Source organism: Nyctereutes procyonoides, unplaced genomic scaffold, assembly GCF_905146905.1.
Source record: "Nyctereutes procyonoides isolate TBG_1078 unplaced genomic scaffold, NYPRO_anot_genome, whole genome shotgun sequence".
NCBI lineage: Eukaryota > Metazoa > Chordata > Mammalia > Carnivora > Canidae > Nyctereutes > Nyctereutes procyonoides.
In genome coordinates, this window is record NW_026575042.1 from 7,798,457 (window position 1) to 7,822,405 (window position 23,949).

Here is a 23,949-nt window from a genome sequence, read left to right on the forward strand (position 1 = left end):
GCACCTCCCTTTCCTGATCTGCGAAATGATAACATATGTGGTTTGGGAGGTTGCGTCTAACAACGACATGATTTAAACACATGGAGTCTCTTCCCAAGTAGTTATAAACTTATCTTTTTTAAGTTTCTGAAGTTTTTATCTTGAAAATGTTAAACCTACAAAAAGTTGAAGAAATAGCGCAATGGACATACATATACCCTTCACCTAGATTCACCTACCTTAATATAATATAATATATAATATAATAATTCACCTATCACTAATATATTATAATGTATAACATAGTAATTCACCATCATTAATATATAATGATAAAATGATAAAAATTTTAATAATAATATTATTATATCATTATTTTGAATTGTCCTGTAGACTGTCCCATAATCTGGAATTGTCTGGTTGTTTCCCCCAGTTAGTTTCAGGCTAAACATTTCCACAAGTTATTTACACAGATGATGCTGTATCCTTCCACTTTATCACTTCAGAAGGCAGTATCAGTTTGACCCATTATTCATTATAATTAAGATAGATTACTTAGCTAAAGTGGTGTCTGCCAGAACCCTCCTTTGTAAAAGTATCTTTTTCCCTTTTTAGTTACTATGTAGTGTGTGAAATAGGTGAAGAGGATAAAGAACACACTCATCCTGATGAACACTGCGTAATAGCTAGAACCGTGGAATCACTGCATCGTACATTCAGTATACATCTCTTCACTCTGGTTATCTACCTCATTCTCTTTCTTCTTGTTGTAGCATTTAAATTGATCCAATAAAGCATGTTATTTGAAAACCAAAACCAAAACCAAAACCTGCATCATCTTCTTTTGCCACTGGAAGCCAAGGACTCAAAGGCTCCGGAAGATGGCAGACCACAAGATGGAAGAAAGTCAAGGATCCGAGTTACCAAAAGGCAGACCATCTGTTAATCCCTAATTGGAATTTGACTGAGAGAGAACTTAAGTTTCTCTTAATTTAGGACATTGAGATTTTAGGGCTTCTGGGTTACTACAGCTATTATATTAACAAATATTGACCCGAATATAACAGTGCATATTAACTATACTGGATTTAAAATTGGGAAAAAAAAGTAACCTGGGGAATGATACTTTCTTTTTAATACATCCTTTTTTTTACCCCCTCTACAGTCCCAGTTTATTACAGTGTAGAATGGAGATGCATTGCAAGTAATGGTAATGGCGTAAGCACAGAGAATCTGAGGTCAGGCAGAACCTGAATTTAACCTGGCTCTTTTTTTTCTAAATTCAAATTCAACTAATTAACATTGGTTTTGGAGGTATTGGTTTTGGAGGTAGAGGTAAGTGATTTATCAGTCCTATGTAATACCCAGTGCTCATTCCATCACGTGCCTTCCTTAATGTCCCTTTGAGGTCATGAACTAGTTACTTGGCTCCTGATCTTGACACCTGTTCCCAGGCCAATTCCAGAACTTAGATCACATAGGAGGTGCTCACTAAATGTTTTATTGGTGAGGGCATGAGGGAGGTGAAGGAGTGAGAACATCATCTTGTAGAATTGGTGGTTGAGTTAGAAATTCCCAATCCAAGCATCCCTGGAGCCTAGAACATGATGAGTGCTGGTGGGTCACCCATCCTGTCTGATGCTTATCAGATTCTAGGATGTGCTGCTGTATAGAAAAGCTTCAGAACAATGTCAGGGACAGGCCCTCCAAGTAGGAGTGGGCTGGAGTGAGTCCGTGAGCTGACTCTGTGCAGCAGTGCTGCTTGTCTGCCCTGAGCCATCTGTGAAATGTGCAGCACCACTACTATCCAGGAAATATGAAAAGAATCTGTTAGTCCCAAATCTGTTTTCAATCTTTCCTCAACACCCAAGATCACCACAGCTCCAAGACTATGGTGAGGGGACGGTCAGGCAAAACTGCTTTTTGGCCAAATGAACCTATGCAGGGTGGGAGCAAAGTTGTGGAACCACTCACTGGCCCCACCCACCTGCTGACTGCAATGAGCATAGGGGAAAATTAGCACGTCAGTGAGCCGTGCCTTGCAGATTAGAGTTGTGAACAAAACCACAGAGACACAGAGAAGTGTTTGAGGTTTATGATATGCATCCAGATGTTCATTAAGTGGCGAGATTTTTACCAAGGCATCCCAGTTCTCTACCAAAGTATTTCCCACATGGTCTTGGGTCAGGTTCCCTAGAAGCAGAGCCTGAGGCAGGGACTTGGGAGCAACTGGAAGAAACAAGGAAGTAAGGGAAGTGGACGGGACTGAGTAAGGATGTGGCATCAGCTAGCTTAGCTGAGCTGGGGAACTCAGGAGGATAAATTATACCAAGAAGTTGTCTTCTTGAGGCAAGAGGGCTGGCCTTTTGTATCCCGTGTTAGTCAACCACTGGCTGGCTGTCCAGTGTAGAAGGGGAGTGTGGGTCTCCTTGAAGGAGATTCCCTTCAGCTTTTCACAGTTCTCTGGGGAAGGACACAGATGTGAGCTGTTAGCTACCTACACATCAGCTGGGGGATGGGCAGCAGTTGTGCATGGGTGTAGGCAGGGCTCCCAGGACCTGCCACACATATACACACAACCTACTGGCAAATACTGATTTTTTTAGGTCCTTCTTTTTATTTCAAACATGAACTTCTTTCAAAACACAAGTACCCTGGAAGGTGACTGGTAGGTCCTACTGGTTATTGACACTTGGAGTAGGCTGGGGTCTCAATGAATCAGCCTAATCAAAGCCAAAGATGCAGGGACAGATGAATATGAAAATGCCCTTTTTGGTCACTTCTGGATCAACCAAGCACATATGTTTATGCTTCCTGAGACCCCATTACAGTGATTATAAATGAGTTAATAGAGACTGTGAGGGAGAAGGGACATCAATCAGTGAGAGAGTCTGGTAATTTTCTGGAGTGACTGAAGAAGGTGGAAGAGTGTTGGTGGGTGAACCTTGAACTATGCATAGAGGGCCTGGGTGCCCATCTATCCAGGGATCAGAAAGGCTACAGTCATGGCCAGGCCAGTGGTTACAGAGGGGTGAAAGAGTGACAGGTGGAACTGAAATAGGGGAGGGAGATATTAAGTGAAATTTGGTAAGTGGAAGAGTTGACGTTTCACCTCTATCCTTGTCCCAATACTTTAGGCATGCAGAATAGCAGGCATCCAGGCATTTTTCTTCTGTAAAGAATTGAATAAACTAGTTGAGGTGTGAGTTGGCTGGTTCCCCAAAGGAAAACCTTATTACCTCTTGGCATTTAGAGACTCCAGTGTAAGTGCTAGTTGCCCTTCTTACTGTTCACCCAGACACATCCACAGATTTTCTGATCAGCCCTTTTGCCTTAAATACAAATGGACAGCCAGTAAAACCTGAGAATGAAGGGGCAATGTGGTACATTGAGAAAGAAACAAAATAAACAACAGAATAACTGACTTATAAGAAAATAAATTATTCAGGGTATAGAAGACATTATATACATTTAAAAACTACCTTAAACTGTACATAATAAACATAGGAGATTTAAGAATGCATTCTGTCCATTAGGAAATGGTTTGAATTCTATTTCTTTTTGCAGGGAAGTAACAGGAAAAAAGAAAGTTCTTTTTAATATTTTATTTATTTCAAAGAGAGAGAGAACAAGAGAGTATGAGTGGGATGAGGAACAGAAGAAGCAGGGAGCCCGATGCATTCCTCAGTCCCAGGATGCCAGGATGACCTGAGCTGAAGGCAGATGCTTAACCAACTGAGCTACCCAGGTGCCCCAAGAAAAGGGTTCTTAAAAATTAACGATATGGCTGCAGAGACAAAAATTTAATAGGATAAGAAGATGATGGTAAGAAATCCTCAAATAATCAGAGTTAAAAGACAAATAGAAAAGATAACTAAAAATCAATTTACAAGGTCCTATATTCAAGTAATAGGAATACCAGAAAAAGTAAACAGAGAAAATTTAAAAAGTTATGAAAGACAATAGAAAAAATTTCCCAGAGGTAAAGGGTAACATTATTTTTTAATTTACCAACTACAAGCAGGAGAAACTAAAAATGTCCTAGATTCATCATTTTGCAGTGTCTCTGCTTCTAACATTTAAGGAAAATTCTAAATGCTTCCAGGACAGAGAATACAGGATGGATGGTGGTAGTGAGGGATATATGTCAGCTTACAACAAAATTAGAGTCATACTAAGTAGACCATCAGACTCCTGATTAGCAATATTAGAAGCCAGACTATGGTGAAATAAAGACTTCAGAGTTCTGAGAGAAGGTGATTTGAAACTAGAATTTTATACTTAGCTTAACACTCAAGTATGAGGTCAAAATGCAATCATTTTTCAGACAAGCAAGGATCACATAGTTTACCTCTCTAGGAACTCTTTTAAGGGAATAACTTGAAATGCACTCCAACAACACAATAGGGTAATAGCAAATTTTAAAAAAATAATTAACCAATTTAGAAAAGGGGATCAATGGACTTCAGGAGGACTGAAGCCAGCAATAGGCAGAAAAACAGAAAGTAGCAAAACTTTAGGATACAGTGTAGATGAAATATATTTCTTCTCTAACAAAAAAATAAAGGCAATCAAAAACTCTTAGAAAAATAGAAATATGGTCAATTATCATGGTTTAAACAAACATAAAATATCATGTGATTTTAAGCAAGTAAAAGAGTATAAGGAAGAGAAGACTTTGATACTAGAAATATTCTCCCTTAAGTGGAAGTTGAGTGTTCTAGGAGTTTTCACCTATAGAAGAGGATTTGTAATCGTGATACTTGTTTTGGTTCTACTGTGATCAATAATCGTGTAGCCATAATAACATTAGAATTATTTATTGGTTTTCAGTTATGGAATAAAATGCAAATATCATTAAATTTGACTAAATATAGAGGTAAAAATAGGACAACCAAAATTGTCTTAATATCTTTTAAATTGAGTCAAAATATATTGCAAAACTTGGTGAAACAAGAAATAGCTATTTACTACTTAAAATTGCAGAGGTCTTCAGTGGAGTACTACTTCTTAAGTTGTGGTTGCTAAACCAGCCATGTCAGCCTCTTTTGGGATCTTGTAAGAAATGAAAATTCTTGGGCCCCACCCAGACCCACTGAATCAAAAATTCATGGAGTAGGCCCCAACAGTCTGTCTTTTAACAAGCTGACCAGGTGATTCTCATGCAGCTGATGTTTGAGAACTGCTGCAGGAGAGAAGCTAAGACTAATGATTTGCCTGTCAGAATTAGGAAGGTGGAGGAGAGGGAAATTCTTGTACCTTGTGGCAGAAATTCCATAAGATGTCAAAATTTGATTAATCATCAAAAGAAACATATGTGGACATGGGTAATAGTGGTTGCTCCTGGAGAGCAGGACTCAGTATAAAGAGATGTGTGGCAGGGGGTCATTATTTTTTTTAACCATGTGATTCTTTGATTGAAATTAAAATGAAAGAAAAATATTGTTCTTAGATTGGGAAGATTGTCTAGGAGTCTCAAAAATATTCTGGGAAAAGTGATCCTTGCTTTTCTCCTTTTCCTGATTGGGGCGGGGGGGCGCTAATTTAATGATCATACTCCATGTGTCTTCCAGATGTTAGCTAAGTTTGAGGAGAAAGATTCTGAGAGCTAAGCCCACTCCATCACACTGAGCTAAATTTCAGCCCATGTATTTATGACCATTCCCCAAGGAGCATCTAACCTCTTTCATAGGAAGAAATAACCTCATTGGAACTCTTCAAGTCACATTGCCAGATAACATTAGTATTTATATACTGTAGTCTCTTCAACTAAAAGGCACCCAGCCCATGTTGGTACGCAGGATTGTTCAGTGGGATAAACCAAGTCCTGGTGATCCATTGGAGTTGTGGCCTGCCCTCATGGGTAGTTGTGTTCAGGTGGAATAGCTGCACAGTGTGTATAACATGGAGGCAAGGACTAGAGCATGTGTGTACAGGCATCCTGAGGGATCTGCAGTTCTTTGCAGCAAGTGGGACAGGTAGGAGGCCAAGCCTCCCCTCTGCTGGGTAAAGAACAGTATTGGTAGAATGTGGGCCATAGGATAAGTGCTAGGCTGTGTGAGTGCAGAGTGCAGTTGCCACCAGTGCTGAGAACCACCTGAGATTCTAGGCACTCTGCAGGATTCTCAGCCTGATGAGCACACACTTCTCCTTAAAAATGTAAGCAGAGTAGAGACCTGCCTCTCCTCAGGAGGTATTCAGTACAAAAATAAGCAACAACAACAAAAGGCAACTTGTTTTATCCCTTAGCCAGAAGAGTATTTAAAAGGACTGTAATAAATCCAAAAGCAATTCAGTCATTGAGTGCCTACTCCATGTAAGGCCTTGATAAAAAGATAAAACATTGCTTGCTTTCAATAGGCTTACAGTACAGGAATAATGTGTACAGAGAAGATAGTGAGATTCGGATTAGTGTGTGTGTGTTCCACTTCCAACTGAGGAGAAGGTGTTCTGTGGAGAAAGGGGAGAATGGGCTGGAGTCAAGGACAAAGTAGGATTTGGACACCTGGGGTAAGAGGGGTTTGACAGGCTGACCGAGGAGGAAGGACTGATGGAACCTAATGGTCGTCCATGTGGCTGAATGTCTGGTGTCAGGAGAGGGGGAGGGGCCATGAAGACTAGGACCTTGTTCACCAGCCATGGAGCTGGACTTGATTCTGTTGGGGACAGGAAACCATTACATCTTTTTGAGTACAAGGAGGTCAGAGACGTGCCTTGGGGAGACTGGTCTGCCTGGGCCTGGTGAGGCCCTTGAGAGCTCTCACAGCAGTGCCAGGAAGGCCTTGCCACGTGAGTTCTCTCAGAGGTTCAGTGTGAAAGACCCAGAGAGTTGACTTATCATTAGTTCCTACTTGGTCTCAGCTGTTGAAACAGTATAGAGCTGAATGAAAGAATCCTGCAAAGCCCCATTTGGCCTGTGTGCTGGGAAAGAAGGAAGGCTGGCACTGAACTTATCACCTGAGGAGCCCTTGTCTTTCCCCGTCAGGTGAGCATACCAGTGGCTATGACAGAAGCTCTTGTCTTCAAACCCTATACACAGAGTAGAGCTTTGAAAACTCTAATTGCTCTCACGCTTCCTCAGGAGGCTGCCAAAGACCTGACTGGGGCTGGACTTGCACCATGTAGACAGAATGCCCCTGACCCCCATATCCATACCCTAATTCCTAGAACCTGTGGATACAATAAACTACATGGCAAAGGAGACTTTTCAGGGGTGATTAAGGTCATGGGTTCTAAAATAGGGGGAGTTGCCTGGATAATCCAGGTGGGCCCCATCTTTCTCCAGCTAGAGGCAGAGGAACAAGGTCAAGGAGATGCAAAAGAAGGAGTCAGAGATTTGAAGCATGAGAAGGACTTGACTGACTGTTGCTGGTTTTAATGATAGAGGTGCAATTTGACAAAGAACATAGGAAACCTTCAGGGGCTGAGAGAGGCTCCCAGTGAGCATCTGCAAGGAAACTGGGGCCTCAGTCCTACAACCATGGGGAGCTGAATTGTGCCAACAGCCTGAGTAAGCCTAGAAGCAGATTCTTCTCCAGAGCCTCCAGAGAAGGGCCAAACCCTTGACACCTTGAGTTCAGCTTTGTGAAACCCAGAGCAGAGAAACCAGCCAAGCCCTGCAGAGCTGTGAGATGATAAATTTGTCTTGTTTTAAGCTGCTCAATTTGTGCTAACTTATTACTGCAGCAGTAGAAAAGGAATGTGCTCCATACCCCAGAGAACTCCAGGGCTTCTTTCTTCCCCTGGTTTCTCTGGAGAAGGAGTACAGTCTTTGGAGTAAGATCAGGGTCCCAGGCCAGAGCAGAATGTACTCACCCAGTGGCATGGGGCACTTACCTGCTAAGAGCCCCGCTTATCATCTGTCACTTGGGGTACCTTTGTCTGCTCTGCCTACCTGGGGGAGATTGTGGGATTCTGTGAAATAATACATGAGGAGCATTGAAATGGTGAGACAGCATTAGATTCTGTTCTTCCTTTCCTGGGAAGGGCAAGTCACCTAGCCTCTGGAAGCCTCTGTCTCCACCCCAGTGAGTGGAGGTGACAAGGCAGCTTCACAGCACTGTGGTGAGGAAAGAATAGGGCAAACCACAGGAACGTCTAAGTGGGACTAGAGGAAGCAGATGCTCCACTGAAGCTGATTCCCTTCTGCAGGGCGTGTGTCTAATCTCTGCTGGCCCATGTGTCAGTTCCCTGGGTAGGAAGCAGTGACACTAAGGGCTCTGGCTGGTTATTCATATGGACCTCTCATGATCTTCAGCACTGGTCCTTGCCTGTGAGGCCCAGAGATGCCCTTGTGCTAGAGGGATGGTATGGGGATGATCTACACTACCAGAACCCAAGAGCTGGCTCTCCAGCACAAGCTGGACTGATGCATGAATCCTTGCCTCTATACTCCCTCTCTCCTGCCACCACTGTAGTCCAGGCCACCAGGTCATTTCTCTTTATAATGCCTACCTACCCCCTTTCCCCCAGCTTCCCTCTGCCCTTAGAAGAACATCTAGACTCTTGTTAAGGCCCACAGACCCTGCACAATGGGGCGTGACCTCTCCAGGATTATTGGGTGCTAGCTACAAACTGCATGCCAACCACTCTCAAACTCAAACCCTCTTCAGCCTCAGGCCCTTTGCACATGCTGATACCTCTTCTAGAAAGCTCTTTCTCACAGCCAATTCTTTATTCTTCAGGTCTCAGCTTACATACCACCTCCTCAAAGAACCATTCTCCAACCACCTGTATGCCTTGACTTATCTATTTGATTCCTTCATGAAACCTGTCACAATCTATCATTATTTGTCTAATTGCTTTTCTGTCTTCCTCACTTGAATGGAGGCTCAAGAGGACAGGGATAAATTTTTTCTCATTTTTCTGTTGATCCCTGGTAGCTGACACAGTGCCTTGCCTTAGTGGATGCTCAGTAAATCTATCTCGGTGACAGCCCTTCTGAAAGAACACAAAGCTAGGGCTTCCCACAAAGGTTGGACATCGTATCAGAATTTCTCCACTGACAGATTCAGTAAGGCTGTATAATTTTTTTAAAATGTGCGTTATGAACTCTCTGGGAATTCCTCCCAGACAGGAGAGCATGGTGTGTGATTTAGAGTGATTCACCTAACAACCGTCGTACATTTGTGCACGTGTAAATGTCCTTTCCAAAAAACAAGCTGGAGGAGATATGCTCAGTGAAAGAATAGGCATTACCCGTGTTGAGAACACTCACTCATCTTTCAAGTGAAAACTGAGCTGTTTTACTCTACTGTTAATTTTGAATTATGTTGAAGTCATAGCCTTTGGGTCTCCATTGTGCTGGAAATCGTCACCATCTGTCCCCCGACCCTAGACCTCTCAGTGCCTGCATGTGTGGAAATATAGCCCAAGCCCATGAGAACTCACTGTTTGTTCAGCCTGGACATGAGGTAATGGTTTCCCCAGTGAGGTGCCCAGCTGCCTTAAAATGCCAGGCTGAAAGTTTATTTTCATTATCATATATAAAACGTCTAGGGAACAGTGCAAAGCTGAGTGGTCGGGAGGATGAAAGAGAGAGCATGTCACTGCAGACACCAGGGCCAGAGAGGTTTCATGGACCATCCAGTCTGGGGGAGGAGGGGCAGATTAGGCACTTGGATTCAGGGAAGCACTTTGGCCCGGCAGGGTAGGAGGGGAGTGAGAGGAAGAAGTTTCTACTCCCGTCCCTAGTCCAAGCAGATTACCTCCACTTTTATAAGCATCAGCTGCTTGGCATCAGCTTCTGGGTAATCTTTTCAGAAAGGGCACCACGGTCATGGTGAAACACGTGTGAAAGACATCTAGCTTCAAGCATGTGTAGTTTAGCCTTCTCACTGACCCCAGAAGTCTGGTTACATCCCTATGTTCCTAGCTTCTCCACCATGGTTAACCCCAAAAGGAGAGGGAACTCCCATCTCCCAAAGGCTGGGCTGTACCCAGCAGTGACCTGCGCAGCCTGGACACTTTCTTCTTTAGTGCTTTATCTCTGCAACTTATGGAAAGAGTTGTTCCGATCCTCCACAACCCTCTGTAAGAAAAAAATCGTGGTTTTGCCCCCAAATCTTCAGGCCCATTGAGTTTTCTTTCTTTCGTCCTGCCTTATAGAAAACCTTGTCCGTGAGCCCATAGAGTATGTATATAAACAAATGAGGGCTCGACTCCAGAGGACAGTCTCTGGCTAGGGAAGGAACATCAACTTCTCCTTTGTTCTCCTCTGAGATGATTGAGGAAGTCCGAGGCCAGGCACTTGGTGCTTGAGGTTACACCTGGAGCCCCAATGAGGTGAGGCTCTGTGGGTGCATGGGGAGGGGTCTTGCTGGCAGCCTCTCCAGTTTGAGGGGATCTGTCTCCCAGTTGCCTGATTCCATCTGGCTCTGCAGCTTTTAGAAATACAGCTAGCATATTCTTCCTTTTCTCTGACAGGCCCAGCATCTTTATTGCTGGTCCTGTTTTCTGCCTCTTGTGATTAATTAGTAGTAGCTGTTCAAAAAAAAAAAAATAAATGAAGTGTAGAACACAGAAGATTCCAGGGCAAAAATCGTGGGAGAGCATTTCTGACCCTTGAGGCAGAAGGTCTCTAGGAGCAAGTTTATGGCTGATATTAAAAGGCAAAGGTTGTAAGGGGATGTGAAATGTGGCCTGTAAAAGGCCAGCCAATCCCAGGCAGTACTGGAATCCAGGTGAGTCCAGAGGCCAGGTGCAGTTCCAGAGGGGCCAGCTCAGCTCTCACTTTTTCATGGGGGTTCAACTGGATCATGGGGAAGGCTGTCTTTAGGCAGAGGGGACTATGCTATGAACTGCAGGGCCATGGAGTAAACCCAAGTATGCCCCAAACAGAACTTGTCACTTCCAATTTCTCCATAAAGACATGAGGCAAAATTGGTGCTGTGTTTGTGTTTAGAGGAAGACCAATGGGACTGTTTTTATTCCCATGCTTTCAAAATCAAAAAAAGGATAATTTGTACAGACCCTGATATAGGAGGAATGTCTCCACTTCAGTCTTACAAAGTATTTGTCTTTCATTTATTTCTTTGGACATGATACTTTTTAGAAAGGAACTCTATATGTATGACCTGATTTTAAATACTGGGCAATGAGACATTTCATTTCTTCATTTGGGCATGGGGCTAAACAAAGAAAATCTCAGGACCACCCTGAGCTCACATTAAAGACCGTGTTGGATTCTGAAAAAAGAGTCTGTTGAAACAGAATTGGAAGGAGAAACCTTTTACACTCTGGTCATGGCATTTATACAATTTTTTAACACTGTACTAGGTGCTGGGGGTTGCAGACATTATTTACATATGGCCAGAGCCTCTGGGAGCTTCTATGGGACTGTAGGAGGAACAGCAGTTTAGAAATATACTTCCTGTCATCCAGGCAGAGACCCTCTGGTAAGTCACATTGCCCATCAGGAAATGCCTTACTCATGTTAGCTTAAAAATAGCCTTCTTGTTGGGTCTGCTTGGGGTGGGATTTGAAAATCATGTATTCCCATTCAATCCACTTGTGCTATTTTCTCAGGCCTCAGCATGGATATGGTTGCCACAGCAACCCTGTAAATAGAATCTAATCTATGTCATTGATTATATATGTGTGTGTGTGTGTATATATATATATATATATATGTATATGTGTGTGTGTGTATATATATATATATATATATAATCCAGCCTCTGTACTCTGGCTCAGAGAAAAACGTAACGAGCTGGATTCATTGTTGGTTTGTGTTCTTTTTTTTAAAAAAATATATATATAAAAGCAAATATCACCAAGTCCAAGAAATTGACCCTCCTATGAACATGCAGCTAGAATAGGTGAGGAACCCTACTTCCTATTAGATCAGGAAGGAAGATTTTTTCCAATGCAGATTTGAATATGAGAAATGGGCACCCCAAGGCTTGAGTCCCTAGACAACTTCCTCTCTTAAGTCAACCTTGGCCAGAACAGCCATTGAGCTGCCAGCCCCAAGCCACACATCCCCAAGGCTGCCTTGGCCTTGGTGGCCACTGTGTTGGGAAGAAAGCACGGCCAGCTCCAGCCTCTGTACTCTGGCTCAGAGAAAAATGTAACTTGAGCTGGATTCATTGTTGGGTTTTTTTTTGTTTGTTTTTTTTTTTCCTGGCCTGAAGAGAATGAGGAAACCAATAGCCAAATATTCTAGAACAGGAGTCCATAAACTACAGCCTGCAGGCCAAATCTGGTCTGTTGCCTGTTCTTATAAATAAAGTTTTATTGAGATGTGACCATGCCTTTGTCTCTACATATTGCATATGGCCGCTTTCACACCACTAGTTGTGACAGACACCATATAGCCACAAAGCCAAAAGTATTTACTAGATGCCCTTTATAGAAAAAGTCTGCCAATCCTGTTTTAAAAGAAGCAGAGTAAGGATTTTGGGAGAAGCTGAATAAAGGATTTTAAAAAGAAAACTATTCTCCAGGAAAACCTGGGTGAAGACCAGGGTGAGGAAGGAGCCAACATGGAAATTTAGTCTGTGAGGCTGAGGAGGCCACTGGGAGTCCAGTCCGCAAGTCTCTGAAGACTGAGGCAAGAAACAGTTTTCTCCTGAGAGAAAGGGTTTACCTCCTTTAACCAGAGAGGAATTAAGAGATGGTGGCTTCTCAGATCTGTTTCCATTTTCCAGAAAGTTTTCTTCTGGGTAAAGAAATTGACGGGGCTTTGGCAACCCGAAGGTGGAGGCTGGAGGGCAGTAGGAGAGAATGCTTCCAAGCTGGTGGGGGATTTGTCAGATTCGGACAGCCAGGCTTGCCTTTGCCCAGAAGACTAGGGAGACAGGGGCAAAAGCGGGTGGAGGAATTTCGTAGAGGCCCTGGTTGGCGCTCAGGGTTGTTCCTAAGAGGAAAGTTGGGAGTTTGGCCCATTGGCTTCATAGGGAACCTGTACTCTTTGTACTTAGTAAAAGAGAAGTAGTCTTTACTTGCTCCTGGAAACTCTCTGTTGTCAGCTGGCTTTCTGAGGCCTCAGTCTGCCTACCTTCTGCCCCAGAGGGATGCTTTTCAGTTCCTCAGGAAACAAAATGGTCATTTGCCCAGAGAGACAAATCCAGGTCCAAAGCACAGGAACTCTGAGTTTCAACTTCAGCCTCCCCAGTACATGAGGCAAGTCTCTTGATTTCCTCTGTCTTGCTACTCTACCTCTAAGACAACTGCATTCGCAGCTTGGAAGGATCTTTGCCTAAAGCCATGGCTGATTTTCATTTTATAACTGTGGAAATTGAGTCCTGGGCTAATTTGTAAGCTGGTGTTTTATCTTCTCGGAATAGGTCATGCTTAGTTTTAGCTGGTGAGTATAAACACTCACATAACACGTGTGTGTGTGTGTACATATATGTATCCCTGTGTGTGTACATCAAGATATATAAATGGTGGACTCAGTGTTTGCCTTTGTTGGATGGAAATTTAGCAGCCCTGGAAGATGTGAGTCAGTTCCAGGGATAGGAAATAGCAGAGTACAAGAGGAGGGCAGACCAAAGACAATGAATTTTTACAAAGCAACAGACCCTTCATAGGGGGCTCTACACTCACATGTTGCTAAGGGATGGTTGCTACAGCTTGGGCATTGATTATTAGCATTGGCCTGGATTGGGGCAGCCACCATGGGACTCCCCATTTCAGGGTCACCTCATCTTTCAGAGCACCACACAGTCTTCCAGTGTTGACCGGGCAACTTCAAGATGCCAGGCTCCAGGGACAGGCACAAAGGTGAACAAGGCCAATATATCCTGGGGTACCTGGGATGCTCAGTGGTTGAGCATCGGCCTTGGGCTCAGGTCATGATTCCTGGGTCCTAGAATCAAGTCCCGTATCAGACTCCCCACAGAGAGCCTGCTTCTTCCTCTGGCTGTGTCTCTGCCTCTCTTTCTGTGTCTCTCATGAATACATAAATAAAATATTTTTTTAAAAAGACCAATACAGTCCCTATCTTTGTGGAGGCATAATATTAGCAGGGGAGATAAACAGGAAACCAGTAATGATAAAAATCAGTTAGTTTTAAACCCAGAGGAGCAGTAGCAGCAGAAAGTACCCAGAACTAGAACTACAATGAAGCCTGAGCTCATGGGTGGAGGGGGCTCAGAGACATGGTTTTGATTTGCTCATGGAAGGATGAGAGGACATGCCCTGGGTGAACCAGGTGGAGGAGCTGGGGACCAGCTGTGGTGGAGGCCCTGCTTGTCCTATGGGAAAATGGGAGGCCAGTCTGAGGGGTGGCTGGCACAAGACAGCCAGAGAGACAGAGGTAAGGAGGAAAGGGGCCAGGTCTTGCCAGATTGTGTGCCACAGGAGGACTTAGGTCACGTCCTTTCCATAACTTCTCACCTGCTTCCCACCACATATCTCACAGTGGGGAACTCACCTTGTCCCTCTCACCTGTGAAACTGGGAAGACATGTGCAAGGAGGAGCCTTGTCAGCATGGGCAGGGCTGGGTATTGTGAGACCTGAAGCTTAGATAATATGGGTGGAAAGTTTGCTGGAAGAAAAATGTGAGATTACAACAAGGTTAGGTGCAAAGCCTCGGTCAGGGCATGACAGTCCCCATGAAAGGACCTTCAGGCTTCAGTCTCAAAAGTGAAGCCACTTTTGGTGCTTTGCCCTCATTCCTACCCTCCAGAGCCTGCAGCTCTCGCCTGAGATATCCGTGCAGTCCACATCCACTTGCTCCTGTTCTCTCCTTGCTCAAGATGGCAAATCAAGCACAAATGTCTTATCTGGAAGTCTGGAAATCTGGCTGTCTCTCTTGCTCCCAGTAGTGTCCAAAAGGACTTGGGAATTTCCTTTGTTTTGCCCAAGCCTTCCATGAGTTTTGCCCCTGCCACAATCAAGGCCGGGAATGTTGGCTGGGGCACTTTATTCTTTTGGAAATGTGACACAGGAATATGAATTTCCATAGGCACAATTACTCCCTCTGGTAGGTCTAGACTGTCCGTGGGCCAGCAAGTTCACCGGAGTCCGTGCTGGCACTCTGAGAGCCGCCTGGATGGACCCGGTGGGAGGGGAGCAGATCACTTGGAACTGTGTTCTGTGGTGGGGAAAAACCCACAAACATGAGCAGTGACAGAAGAGACGTTCAATAGTGAATGACTTACAATGAAAAAATGACAACAGGCTCTTCTCTCCAAAACCCAAAATGATCAAAGCCTCTTGACAGTAGTGAGGAGTGTCTGTGAGTCTGGAACACCGGGAGCCTGCTGTCCGTAGATGAGACATGTCAGAGGGCTCCAGACCAATATGAGGGAGGGACTGGCAGCCTGCTGTGGACCACAGGGGAAAACTGTAACTCCTCCCAAAATGCTGCTCCCGATTCCCCTGCCAACCTCCACAGATAGACCTGGCTCAGCACGCTGCACAAGCCCCGTGGACAGAGTGGGTTTGGCACGCAGAGGGTTAGGCCCTGAAGCTAAGCGGGAGCTTTGGCCATTGAGGCCCAATCTAGGTTAGAGGCTATGCCTCCCCACCTCCCAGACGTAGGAAAGAGTCCCCTCAGCCCGGGTGTGGTGTCCTCAGCTTACTCGCCTCATTGCCTTTGACGTTTCCCTTTGGCACCAAACATTATAATATCCCATCGCTCGAGCCGAACCCATCTCACACAGAGATTTTCTGCCTTCCCAAGAAAGCAAACAGAAGACAATGACCACACTATAATCTAAGAATTCTTTATGCAACTGGATTATTCACTCACATTGGAGTGCATTTAAGGATCTTCTCAAACGTGGAAAGGACACCTGCCGTGTACCCTTCTTGAGGAACATACTTCAAGAAGCACTTGGGTAGACTGAGAAAGGAACCCGATAAGGAATGCACTCTGCAGTCCAGGCCCCCTCTGCCCTGGTTTCCTTGGAGCCTGAGGAGGAGCCCTCACCTTGTTGGGGGGCTGGCTTCGTGGGAGGGGAGGCCTCGAAGGTTCCCAGGAAGAGTTACCGCTCGCTGATTTGGAAGAAAGTTGTTGGCTGGTATTTACACCTTTGCCATTAAATCCTGTCCTTCCCGTTGTCTGTCCCCCACAGACGGTCTTTGAGAGGAACTGCCGTTCAGAGGACTGTGCCGCCGACCTGCAGCTCCAAGGTCAGCTGTTGCTCTCCAGGTAAGTCAGCGCTCCTGCCACCTCCTTCCAGGGGGCGCATTTGTCATGACCCTAAAGCTTGAGTGTGCAGATTCCCCCCACCTCAGCCCCACAAAGAGGATAACTAGAGTTGGTAGGTTGCGACAGTATTTTGTAGCTTAAAAAGATGTATATGTATTATACATTAATTTTTAAAAAGATTTTATTTATGTGAGAGGAACAAGCTAAAAAGAGTGTGTATACTGTGCATGAGTATGGGTGCAGGGGGACAAGCAGACTCCCCACCGCCAAGCAGGGAGCCTGACGTGGGGCTCCATCCCAGGACCTGGAGATCATGACCTGAGCCAAAGGCAGCCACTTAACCCACTGAGCCACCCAGTGCCCCTGTGATCATGTTAACAGCGCCTATCATCTGCAGGGGATAATCTGCTTTTTGTTTCGTTCACAGTTCTACATATCTTACGGCTTAGCCCATATTTCTGATTTGTGTGATGGAGGGGGTATTTTATACCTACACATTGTATTAGGTTGAACCGTAAGAAATTGCCGGTATTTAATTGAGACCGTTCATATGATTTGACTATTATAAAAGATTCTTTTAATTTCTCCCACCACCACCATGCACACGCACTTAACAATGGCATCTGCTTTCACAACAGGTGAAGGTTCTGTGGCAGTGGGAGGGGGTGAAGGAGAGGGACTAGTGGTCCTGATTAGAGGGAACAGACAGTCTCTATTGTTTCAGGCTTTCCTCCCACAGTACGAGAGTCCCCCAGGCAAAGGTAAACCACACAGAGGCCTTCTGTTTCCTCTCTGCCAGCCTTTTATTCTAGATGTTTTGTAGGATTTAGGTGCTGGTCCTAAATCATTTGACCACATTTCAGAGAATGTTTTCCTTTCAAGACAGTTCCTTCTGAAAGATTGTTTTAGCCTGGGGGCCAGAAAGTCTCTCCATAGGTTTATTACCATTTCTTTTGATAGTTATTTTCCAAAATGCCATACTGTGCCCTTTATTTGTAACCATGAGAGTTGAGAATGGGTGGAATGTAAACAGTGACTGCACTGGAACACTTACATTGATAAATAATCTATTCATCAAAGGAAGTAATACTAAGATTCTTTTTCTTTTATATTCATTTATTGGGCACAAGGTGATGTAACACTGCCCCCCCCCACCACCACACACACACAAATACTCCTCCATGACACTTAGATGTTATTATTTTAAGATTTTATTTATTTACTCATGAGAGACCCAGAGAGAGAGGCAGAGACACAGGCAGAGGGAGAAGCAGGCTCCCTGCGGGGAGCCCAATGCAGTACTCAATCCCAGGACTCTGGGATCATGAGCTGAGCCAAAGGCAGATGCTCAACTACTGAACCACCCAGGTGCCTGCCACTTAAATATTAATTAGCATTACTTTTACTTAGGACAAATGTGGTAGATTAAAGTGGCACCTGTTTTGCCAACCTTAGAAGATTACTTCAGACAAATGAAGTGGACATTGGAATTTTTTAACATTAAAAAGAACTTGCCGGGGTTATTAGAGAAACCAGTTCTAAAAAAGTTCATAAATTATCAAGTCATTACTTTTAGCTTTAAACAGGTCTTCCAAAAAGTGTTTTAGGGAAAAAGTAACATAAAAAAATATACAAATTTGTTTTGTCTTGAAGCAGATTGTGAGTGTTGGAAATTTGTTTGGGATCAGAAAACTGTGTGTGGTGGGAAAATGTACACCTGCTCCAAGGTTAAATATTAGGTTAGGGAAGTTCTGATGTTCTTTCTGCCCATTAATGGACACAGTCAAATCTATCTCTGTTCAACTGTACTTTTCATGTATTAAGATATAAACTCCAAGGCTCATGGTTGGTAAGGCACCTTGTACTTAAAATGGCCTCCGCTGCCCCTACCTGGCCCCTCAGGATTTGTGGATCAGAACCAGTTCTGCTTTATGGGCCCAGTAATTGATAATTTGAGAACTGGTATGGCAGCCAGGATCCAGATCCCACATATGTATCAGCTCACTATAGCCAGCTGCATAACAAAGCACCTCAAAACTCTGTGGCTTGAAACAGCAGTCATGGACTGCAGGTTGGCTGAGGGTTGGCTGGTCCAGGCTGGATTCAGCTGGATCTTGGCTGACTTGCCCAAGCATCTGGGGTTCATCAGAGGATAAGTTGATCTCGGCTAGGCTCAAGTGACTCAGTTAGCTCTGCTTCATGTATCTTCATTGTCCTGCTGGAACCAGTCAGCTAGCATGGGCATATCCTTCTCATGACTTGGTGACAGTGGAAAGGGCAAGCAAAAACATGCAATAACCCTTATTAATAACCCTAGGTTCAGACCTGGTGTATTCTGCCTTTAGCCTTATTCCATCGGTCACAACAAGTCATATGACAGACCCCAAAATCAGGAGACAGGAAAATATTCTGTGCTGCCTTAGTGAGAGGCACAGCAAAGTCACACAGCAGAGGACGTAAGTTCAGGGAAGGGTGAATTGGGACCTATATGGCAGTCTGCTCTACTACATTACTACATAAGGAAGAGGACTGCTCTTTTTCCTTTTTTTTTTAAGATGCTCTTTTTCCTGATACCTTAGTTTTCAGGGCTGATTCAACCTTTCTTCTAATTCCAACATTCTTGACTCAGGCATGAGACCTAGAGACTGGGTAAGAATATTTTCTCAATCTCAGAAACAGTGTCGTTGGATGAAAGCTATGAGCCTCTCCTTAGGATGAGTTATTTCCCAGGAGCCCTCCCTTCCCCCACCCCCATCCCTCAAAATAGCCTTTGTCTGGATCCCCCATTAAACCTTCTTTGTATCTTGGACCCATAGCTGTCCCCAAGGGAGCCATCAGAGAAACATTAATTGGTAATTGAATGAGGAGAAATAAAAACTCAAATGGTGGCTTTGGGTATACTGGATTTCCCCAGACCTTCATGCAGAGCTAGTCACCAAGTAGGAGAAGGCACAGTCCGTAAACTGCTGGTGGAAGCCAGGGTGTGAATGTGGTTCACGAAGGCTCAGTTGTCAGAACCAGAACCGAGTAGCTCTGGTTGTCACGAACTCTATTGACTCATTATTGCCCTGGGGGCAGGGAGGGGAGGATAAGGGTTGCATATCCCTTGATTTTTCAAGTCAGGGAAACACTGGGCACCAGGGTGCAGAAATGAACGCTGTGTGTGCCCTGCTCTCCCAGCACAATGGACATGGCATCACCTTGTCAGTGCTAGAACAAAGGTAGATGGGTCATTATAGGGCTAGGGAGCAGCTTCCAGGAAGAGGAATGAAGAGACATGAGGGGGAGGATGTGGGTTTTCTGGGCAGATGGAAAATGTAAGCAGAGGCATGAAGGTGTGGAGGGCTGATGCCCACAAAGATCTGCAGATGTCTGGCATGAAGGAGGGGGGTCAGGAGGGCACAGTGAGAGATGTGGCAAGACTGAGAGAGAGTGACATGGTGTGGGTCATCTGTTCCTCTCTTCCACTCAGCGAAAGCTTGAGTTTTGAATCAACTCCCCGCCACCCACCTCATTTCCTAGTCCCCGGCACAGGTCCACAGAGCCCCTTTGTCCTGGCGCAGGAGTACCCTTGGCAGCATCGGACTTAAGAGACATGCTGTATTGATCTTTACCACGGTGCCTCCCCAGAGATTTCATTTCAGAAGGGCAGTTTGGACACAACTTTTGCCTTCCATAGTGCCTGTAGAACCTCACTCTTGTGTTAGCTGTGACCCACTGTACTGAAAAGTTGAAGCAAAGCATAACAGAGGAAGACCCCTCTGATGACTGGGCAGACAGCACAGGACAAGGTGTGGCTGGAAGTGGCCAAGTACCCACCAGACTGAGGAGGCTGCAGAAGACAGAGGGAAAGACATCTGGGAGTGATTGGGTCCCCCAGAGTGGTCAGGGATCAGGCCAGGAAATGCTATCTGTGATGGGGACTCAGGGATGTTTTTGTTTTTCTCTCCAGAGAGCAGGAATTCTGGCAGGCCTGTTGTCTCTTAAAACAATCAAGTCTTTAATTAAAGGTTCATCGTCTTTAACGGGCTTGAGCCTGTTTCCAAAACACGCTTCTTCCAGAATGTCCAGGAACAGGGATGAAGCTGCTTAGATCATTTCTATTAAATAGAACTGAAAACTCCATTTATGAAATGATGCAACATGTCTTGTTTTGTCTGTCTGAATACTTACAGTATCTACGATTACAGCACATGTGATTAAGATAAAAAGAAATGTAGACTATGGCAGTTGATCTAAAAATACATGTATATATTTTGATGCATCCCATAGGAGACCAGTGGAACATTGCAGTACCTTTTGGCTAGCCAACCTGAATAATGAAAGAACGCTTAAGGGAAGTGAAAAGACGCAGTAAAATACTTATGAAGTTAGAAGAACCATCTTGTGGCCACATATAATGCTTGTATGTTTGTGGTCTTAACAGTGCTATTATCACAGTGGAGGTGTGGGATCAGGTGCATTTCCCAAAATCTTTGGCTGGGAGACAGGTAGCTCCATCCATGAAAAACCAGGCTTCAAGAGGAGGATTGCTGCACCCAAGAGCCTTTTAGAACCTGAAAATTATTCTTCTCAAAAGTGACTATTTTTTTTATATTATCAAAATTGGAATTATCAACTGCACATCATGCAGTAGAAGTAAAGTCTTGTTTGATAAAGGGGAAGAGAGCTCTATTTAAGGAACACCTACTGTGCACTAGGTACCCTAGAGAGTCATAGGTATACATAGACACACACATAGTGTCTTACCAGCTGTGCAACCTTGGGCAAGTTGCTTAACATCTCTGTGCCCATTTCCTCATCTGTAAAACAAGAGAAATAATAGCAACACCTTATAAAGTCATTCTAAGTATCTAATGAATTAAAACATATTTAAGTGTCTCTAAAAGTGCTCGGCATATAGTAGGCACTCAGCAAATGAAAGTTAGCATTATTATTTGACTTAATCCTCTCAATGACACTAACAAGTAAATATTATTATACTCTTTTTAGTGGGGAGGATACAGACACTCAAGCCCTTAAAGCCAGGAATGTCTAATCCTGCATCTGGTTCTCCTCCTGAACACTAGCCTCAGTTGGTGTTGGGGGTCTGATATCAGCTGGCTCTGGACCCGAAGTACTGAGGCAGGGGACCTTGGGGAAAAAGTCCTCCTCTGTGTGAGAAGTCCCATCCAGAAAGGAGCTGGGTGGGTTAAAAAATCTAAAAAATAAATTTATTATTAAAAAAAAAAATCTGTGAATCAAGATGGCTTCCATCCATCCCCATTCATGCTCTCTTGTGTGCTGTTGGACATGTAAAGCTCTGCTCTTCCCCCTGGAGACATTTGCTGCCTGTCTGATGGGTCAGTGGTGGTGTCTGCAGTGAGTCACACATTTTTTTGTTAAGATTTTATTTATTTATTCATGAGAGACACAGACAGAGGCAGACACATAGGTAAAGGGAGAAGCAGGCTCCCTGCAAAGAGCCTGATGTGGAACTCAGTCCCGGATCCAGGGATCATGCCCTGAGCCAAAGCCAGGCACCCAACCACTGAGCCACCCAGGCATCCCAAGTCACACATTCTTTTTTTTTTTTAAGATTTTATTTATTTATTCATCACACACACACACACACACACACACACACACACACAAATACAGAGATGCAGAGACACAGGCAGAGGGAGAAGCAGGCTCCATGCAGGGATCCTGATGTGGCACTCGATCCCGGGACTCTAGGATCACGCCCTGGGCTGAAGGCAGGCGCTAAACCGCTGAGCCCCCCAGGGATCCCCGAGTCACACATTCTTAACTCACCTAAGTTGGACTTTCCTCTCCTTTAAGGGCCACCTTTGACCCCAAACTTATGATGGGCACATCAGCAGTTTCCTCATATGTAAAGTTGCCATCATTGTTGTTGTCACTTTTATGAAGGAAGGCAAGTGGGAGCTGATCAGGAACCTGGAAAACTTGTGCCCTTGTCAGAATATTAGCCGGTTGACTTACTTCACTGAAGTGAAGGTTTTTTCCTTCACTGTCCCAGATCTGGAAGAAAAATGCAAAAGAAGTTTGTTGATTGGGCTGTGTAGTCACTATTTCTAAAATCTCTGGAAACAGGAATGGTTTTTTCAAGGGTGTATTCTTGAAAGAAAAATGAAATGCTCCAGTGTATAGGAGTTTTTGAATGAGTCAAAGGATTGCTCATCCTCTCCTCTCTCAGAATAAGTCTTTGCTTTTGCTCTGATGTGGATTCCCTAATGGGAGGCAGCAGGTGTGTCTTCCACATTTCAGGAACACATCAAGGTTAAACAGACATGTGGGTGGTCCTTCTTTGGGAGTTAACCAGGCAGAGGGTAGGATTTAGGCCCCTGGGAAGGTAATCAGCAGTGTCAGGTAAGCAAAGCAACACTCACACACTGGGAAGGGTATCGAAACATATAGTAACCTTCTAGGGTGTCTAGCTTCTACTCATCTGGCAGGAGGTGACAAAGTGCTAGTATATTCATTTATTTGACAAAGAGTAACAGAGCACTTGCTGTGGATATACCAGGCTTGATGAAGGCAAGTAGGGACAATCTCCTGCATCACTGTGCAACTCTAGTGTATTAGTTACTTATTGCTGTGTAATAAGTCACCCCAAAAATTCATGCCTTGGAAAAACCCTATTTATTTATCTCTTGATTCTGTGGGTCAGCTGTTTAGGGTGGGTTCAGCCGTTTGGATCTTCTGGTCTCCTGGACTCCCTCATGGATCTGCAGTCAAGTTCAGGTTGGCCAGTTGCCTCTGTTTGTGATTATTGGTTTTTGGTGGCTGGGGTTCCTCCACTGGCCTCCAGGTGGTCTCTCATACTCTGGCCAGCTAGTCCACGCTTATACTTATGGTGTGGCAGGGATCCAAAATCCAGAACAGCAACGCACAAAGACTTGTAAGGGCTAGTTTCATTGTCCCATTCTGTTGGCCAGAGCAAAGCCAGGGCCAACAGGATTCAAGGGGTGGGGAAGTAAACTACTTCCTGATGGGAGGGGATATGATGTCACATGACAAAGGATGCACGTGGAGAGAGGCCAGTAGTCAGTTCATCATGCCAGCCTACCACAGTGGCTGCAGCTACACCCTGCAAGAAAACCCTAAGGCATGGTGGAAAACATTCTTTTCACAATTACTTCATCAGAGGGCAGAGGGGCTGGAGTGTTTGACTCTCGGTCATGGGTTGAGGGCTGCTCCGGAGTTGGGAGGGTAGGGACAGTTAATCCCTGGCACCCCCAGCCTGTGACAGCTTTGTCTGGTTCTAGAAAGAGACCCTTGGATACAAAGATGCAAACACTGGCAGCTGGAGGTCGGCAAGAGCATTTGGCACCATCCAAGGAGGGGGGCAAGGGCATGGATTATGTCTGCTACACCCACTTTCTCAAAGAATCTCGATGAATTTATTCCGGAATTTCTAACAGGTGTATTAGAACATTTTGACCCTAAGATTTCTTCCCTTTAGCTTCCTGAGAATACTTTCTTTCCATGGTTTGCCAAATACCCAACATTCTCCATTACTATGGTAACATTATTTCCTGGGGATCCCTGGGTGACTCAGTGGTTTGGCACCTGCCTTCAGCCCAGGGCGTGATCCTAGAGTCCCAGGATCGAGTCCTGTGTCAGGCTCCTTGCGTGGAGCCTACTTCTCCCTCTGCCTGCGTTTCTGCCTCTCTCTCTCTCTCTCATGAATTAAATGAATAAAATCTTTTTAAAAAAACCTTATTTCCTATTGCATTTGTTTGTATCTTAATCCTTTGTCCCTTCTCTAGCAAATATGAAGAGCATTTGGTTTTAGAGCAAACCCATGAGCCTAGTACAGGACTAGGAGCTTTGTTCTCATTTTCCTGAGGGCTGTGGG

The 23,949-nt window shown here is 44.5% G+C and overlaps 1 protein-coding gene across 1 annotated transcript in view; it reads left to right on the plus strand.

Annotated features, from left to right (window-relative positions):
• The window catches only part of ITGA9 (integrin subunit alpha 9), a 335,241-nt gene that overhangs the window by 171,547 nt on the left and 139,745 nt on the right, over window positions 1–23,949 (plus strand). Inside the window, exon 17 of the mRNA XM_055321450.1 lies at window positions 16,009–16,085. Within this exon, the coding sequence (XP_055177425.1) occupies window positions 16,009–16,085 (77 nt within the window). The remainder of the gene's footprint in view (window positions 1–16,008; window positions 16,086–23,949) is intronic.